The sequence below is a fragment of the Elephantulus edwardii genome, unplaced genomic scaffold (genome assembly GCF_000299155.1).
Source record: "Elephantulus edwardii isolate Elephantulus edwardi_28Jun2011 unplaced genomic scaffold, EleEdw1.0 scaffold00005, whole genome shotgun sequence".
Classification (NCBI taxonomy): Eukaryota; Metazoa; Chordata; class Mammalia; order Macroscelidea; family Macroscelididae; genus Elephantulus; species Elephantulus edwardii.
Genome location: NW_006399755.1, coordinates 1,966,638 through 1,972,392, shown reverse-complemented (window position 1 = coordinate 1,972,392; position 5,755 = coordinate 1,966,638). Strand labels below are relative to the sequence as shown.

At 44.2% G+C, this 5,755-nt stretch overlaps 1 protein-coding gene across 2 annotated transcripts in view; it reads right to left on the bottom strand.

The window, feature by feature from the left end:
• The window catches only part of SLC5A9 (solute carrier family 5 (sodium/sugar cotransporter), member 9), a 32,970-nt gene extending 28,303 nt beyond the window's left edge, over positions 1-4,667 (bottom strand). For both annotated transcript variants that reach the window (XM_006879650.1, XM_006879651.1), the window contains exons 1-2: positions 4,506-4,667; positions 2,355-2,426 (exon numbers count right to left, since the gene is read on the bottom strand). In XM_006879650.1, the coding sequence (XP_006879712.1) occupies positions 2,355-2,426; positions 4,506-4,667 (234 nt within the window). The remainder of the gene's footprint in view (positions 1-2,354; positions 2,427-4,505) is intronic.
• Between the last annotated feature and the right edge of the window lie 1,088 nt (positions 4,668-5,755).

The window sequence follows — 5,755 nt, the reverse complement described above, 5'->3', positions numbered from 1 at the left end:
TATGCAAAGGCATTTGACTGTGTGGATCATAACAAACTGTGGCTGACTCTGAGAAGAATGGGAATCCCAGAACATTTAATTGTGCTAATTTAAACAATAAAGATAGCAAACACAATCATAGCAGTGACCACTCATACCCAGTTGCTGGGTACTATTTTAAATATACATGTTGACTCAGTCCTCATGGGAACCCCATGAGAGGAGCACTGTTATTAATTCTATTTTACTGATGAAGAAACGGAAACAATGAAACGTTAACCACCTTTCTCAAAGTCACAGAACTAACAAGTGACAGGACATGGGTTCAAAGCCTGGAAGTTAGACTCTGTAGTAACCACACAAAAATGAGTCTTGAATGAATAGAACATAAAGACTGAGAACAATGGTCAGTCGGTGCTATTACTTATTAGTAGATGGCATCCCTGCAAAGAGGGAGAAGGAGGAAGGGATTCTGAGGCGTAAGAACAGACAAAAGGGAGACCTTTGGGGCATGGAGTGAATTATGTATGGCAAGGGCACACTTGACTGGGGGCTACAACGATGAACTATGATCAGGTCTTGCAGCTGTGTTGTCCTAATGGAATCATTTCTGCTCTCAGAGCTTCAGATTCCTCACCCATTAAATATGAGGACTCATTTCTTTCCAACTGCCTGTTGTTCTGAAGATGCTAGGAAATAGACAGTGAGAAAGCATGGAAATCCCTGAGCAATTCAGGCAAGAAACAATAGCTCATTAAAAGGCACAGAGGTACCAACCAGCCTGAGGTTGCTAAGGAGGCCTTTGTACTACCACCATCACCCTGCCTCCACATTTGGGCTATCAGGTGATGCTTAGGAGGCTGGGAGGGTCAGGCTGGACCATCTTTGAGAAGAGTGGACACTTAATCTAATGCTTCAGAGGAGGAAGCTTCCCCCAGATGGTCTTAGACAGGAAATACTTTCTTTCCTATCCAACCTAGAATTCATAACTCAGGGACACATGAGATGTTTGGCAAGGGGAGTGGAAGTGGACAGTGGTCAAGCAGGGAAAGCTTCAAAGATTTTGGACTGTGATACATATAACTCATGAGTTCCAGCAGATTCCTTCAGATGATGATTTTGGCCTCAGAAAGGATCCTGATCTCAGGTGCAGGAAATGGCAACTCACAACCACTGTCCACCTGAGAATGGGCACGAGCACCCTCACCTTCCATCAGGGGCACATCTTAGCTGTTTGCCACAGCAGAACTTGAGAAAGTCACCCCTGCTTCACGTCCCCCTACCCACCCTGGGACAGAGCTCTGTTCTCTGCATTCATTCAGTATCCAACCCCCCCCCACCCCCCACCCCACCCCCCGGCCACTATTCCAATGGGCCTGTAGAGTTCTTTGTTGCCCTGCTTCGTTTCTCTCTCAATGACTCAACTCTAAGGTTGTGACTTTGGGCCGGTGCCAACTTAGCAGAATTTTTAAATGAGAAGATGACTGGCAGCTCCAGCCGTATGAAATTCTTGCAACCTTGATGATTCAACCATGCTGTACATTATGAGAACCTTTGCTCCATCTTCTTTTAACCCAAGGGCACAATCTTTCGGAAAGCTGTGTAGGCCTCCTGATGTTTTCCTACTCTTTAGCAAGTCTCTGACTTTTGTAGGCAGGAAAGGCGGTGAGAACCGAAAAGGAAAGGGAAGAAGTGGGAAATGGGTGTGTGTGTATGTGTGTGCACACACATATGTCTTGAGTGTTGGTTGACATGACTGACTGGCCATGCATACAACTTTAACTAGAAATATTGTTGTTATGTGTAACTACCAATAAGGACTGAAAATTCCTTTGCTCACTTCCCAGGCATGGCTTACCCCCAACCATTGTTCCAGGAAGCATAGGTTATTCTGAAACCCAAAAGAAACATGTGAGATAGTAGATTGGGGTGGGGGGTGGGAAGTGGGTTTCATAAAAGCTTGAGGATCAATTAGTTTAGGTTGTTGAGGATTTAAGCTCTTGCATTTCTGTCATTTACTTGTTTTTCTAAATTAAGCTTACGCGTCACCATCTTCCCAAGCCCATCTTTCCCCGGCTCACTGTCTAGGAGATGAAGCCTTCATAAAGCCCTGTGCTTCCCTCTCATTCAGCACCGACCTTGGTGCTTATGAATCTGTTAGCTCTGCTCAACTATGAACAAGGTCTACAGTGGGCTCAGTGGATACTTGTTCAGGATGAGTGTTGACAAGTCCATTCAGGTTTCAGGATGGAGTTGGGTTGGAAGAGAAGGAATCTAGACTTAAGAAATGCAGTAAGAGATGTATGAGATGATTAAATGAGGACTGAGGCTGGTCAGTAAAGGAGGACAGAAAGGAAGGAGAAAGATCAACTTACTGGCCACCATCTCATGGATCTCCCTGCTAGAAAATAGCCTCCAATGGTCCCTCTGCTTGCACGAAAGGATGACTGAAAAATAAAGAATGAGAGATGAGAATTTATAGGACTTCTCCCTACCTCTGTCCTCCACCCAGATTACCTGTCCTTCAAAGGGGACAGCATGGGGTCACAAAGGGCAGGATATGGAATCAAAGAGAACTGGTGAAGTATATAGGATTCACCATTCCAGGCCATGTGTCTTTGAGAGAGTCACTAAACCTCAGCCGTCATCTCCCCAAACAAAAAAACAAAAGAGATGAAGACTATAGAAAGGCTACAGGCATGACAAAATGTTGTGTAAGAGTATGCTGAGTGAACTAACTCAGTTTCGTCGGGATAAATACTGTTCAAGACCATTATTGTAAAAATAGAAGGACAACTAGTAAAACATGTATGGGAACTCAATAGGGGGAGAAGAGTGGGAGTGGAGGGACGGGGATGGGTAGGGGTGAAACCACAGGGTTGCATAGTTTGGTGGGTGGAAGGAGGCAGCAGAAGGAAATTGGAAAGATCTGGGTGAAAAGACAGGGTAATGATGGACAAGGTCCAGTGGTGATTAAGTTTGTAAAACATAATGAGAATAATTGTATGAAACACAATGTGAATGAAGAATAGTGTGAAACACAGTGTACACAAACTTTGTAAACAAACCAACTGAAAAAAAAAAAAACAAACCCACACCAAAACCAAATGATTTGGGGGGAAAAAAGATTGTTGTGCTTGGACACTCTTGCCTTATTATACTTTCCTTCCAGCTCTGGCTTTCAGGAGATGCTACTGCGTCTCGTTCTCATTTATACTGTGGCTTACAGGAGACCACGTTCTCCTCTATCTCCTTTTCTCCTCCTCGGACAGGCCTTTTACAGTTGAAAACAAGGGTGACAGAGAGGCCTGCATTCCCGACTTTGGATGCCAGGCAGAATGAGAGGCACTGTTTGGGAGCTTCTGTTACCCAGATCTGGGCACTTATTCCCATTGAGAAATCTGGAGAGTACATCCTGTCCTTCACCAGTAAGTGGTCTATAGTGTCCATGTTTGTAGAGTTGATCTGGAGAGAATGGAATGAAAGGATAGTGGGAGGGAAGAAGGTTTTTCTGGGGCGTAGGACAACGGGGAGGGATAGACACACAAAATCGTTCTTAAAATGCTTAAGCCATCAGTGCTCTGGTTGAGTCTGAAGATGGGAAGATTACTTAAAAGAAAGGAGAAATTTGTCAAGAAGCTTCTCTTCTCGAAGGAGAAGATAGTTACTGTTGTTTGGAGGTGCTGTGTAGTTAGACTGATTCACAATAATCACAAGTATAACAGAATTAAACACCGCCTCGTGGGTGACCAAAACATTAGTTTTTAGATTGAGACCTGTAGGACCTGATGCTTAAGCTGTTTTTCAAAATTCTGATGTCTCTTCTGATTTGTTAAGAGGCTAGAAAAGTGGAAAAGATTCCATTTTACTTATGAGGAAATTGAGACTGCCACAAACGGGTCTTGTCCCACATCATGGAGAAGCAGTGCTTTTCATGAGTGGCTGCTTCCAAGGAGTCAATGATCTTCTCTTCTTATTTCCTCCTCATAGCAGCCTGGAAGGTAGGGGTTATTCATCCCACTCTACACTTGGGGAAATTGAGGCCCAAAGAGCATCACTAACTTTGCCATAGCCAATAAGTGATCAGCTGGGACCTGAATCAAAGTCTGGTTCACAAGGTCTAAAGGTGCTGGCGTCGCTCCAGAATTTTATGGTGGTGAGATATCAATCATGTATTTCCTGCTTTGTGCTAAGCACTATGCCTGTGTATATAGGCCTCATGTCACTGAATGGTCACAACAGTTCTATGGTAGTTTGATTAGTCAGGTGAGAGAAGACTGAGGCCCAGGAGAGGTTTACTATATTAACAAACTTGTGCACCTGTAAAACATACCAAGTTTCCTGTGGATAATAAGGAACAGAAGAATTTTGAGGTTTGCTGAGCCCCCTTCATTATGGACATATTAATCCCAGAGTTTTAGAAAAGACTTCCTTCCACTCATCCTACTCCCAAGTCTATAACTGAGCCAATCATAACAGCCTGTTTTTGTCTGCCCAAGCAGGCCTCAACCTCCAGGCCTACTCACCCAGATGCCCACAGCAATGACGAAGACAAAGTAGATGACCACAACTGTGATGTCATAGGCATGCAGGCTGGCCCCAGAGTCCATTGCCGATCGTGGTTCTGTCTCAGCTCTGTCTGTTTGTCCTGACTCTCCAGGCACCATTGCTGCCAGCCCCATGCTCATCTGTTAATGTCAGTCACTGCCAGGTTGGACTTTGAGGTGCTCCAGGATTCATTCCTTTCCTTTAATGATTAAACAGTGCCAGGCACTATTAGTTGCTGAGAATGCTCTGAGTCCCATTGTCACAAAAAGTCTTGACCACTCCCTTTCTCCTAAATGCCCCTCCCATCCTTTATAAGACTTTATCTCGCCAGCTGTCATGTCACCACTCACACAGAGAGACACACATACACATATGCACATATTTGCATACACATCCACATGCAGGCAAATACTCTCCCCACCCCCTCTTCCTCCAAGGAAGGATTAGAAGAAAGGTGAAGAGTCTCAGCTCTGAGATGGGAAGGACATCTGAAATCAAGGTGTTCAAGTTCCTGCTCATGTGGAGGCGAAAGTGTGGCCCAGGGAAAGGAAAGCCACACAGAAAGGTCCAGGTGAAGCTGAGATCTTAGTAGTCAGCATATATCTTCTTACAGCTAGTGGGAGGGAAACAGGGAGAAGTGGGGAAATCCTACTACTGCCCTTTCAAAACTCTTGGTACCCACTATGTCTAACATTTTGAGTTGGAGATATGGTGGGTAGCACTAACGTAGTGAGTTGGAGATGTCATTTTCTTTTTCTTCACACTGTAGAAAAACTGAGGCTCGGGGAAAGAAAATGACTTATGTTTTGGAGCAGCATAGAACCAGATTTACAGGTTTGGAATTTGCATCTTCTGATGCCTTGCTCAGGAGTCCCTGGAAGGTACAAAAGGTTAATAATTCAGTTACTAACACCAGGTTGGTGGTTCAAGTCCACCCATAGACTATTTTAGAAAATTGGTCGTTAAAAACTCTATGGAACACAGTTCTATTTTAACACATAGGAGATCCCCGTGAGTCTGAATTGGCTTGAAACGAATTCATTTTTTTAATTTTAAAAAAAGAGTAGCAGCATCTACAAATCTCAACTCATTGTTGTTGAGTTGAGATCAACTCATAGCTGACCCTCCAATGGGTTTTCAGAGGCTCTAAATCACACTGGAGGAGATTGCTCATCTTTCTCTCAGAGAGAAGCTGGTGGATTTGAACCACTTGCCTTAGGTTGGCAGC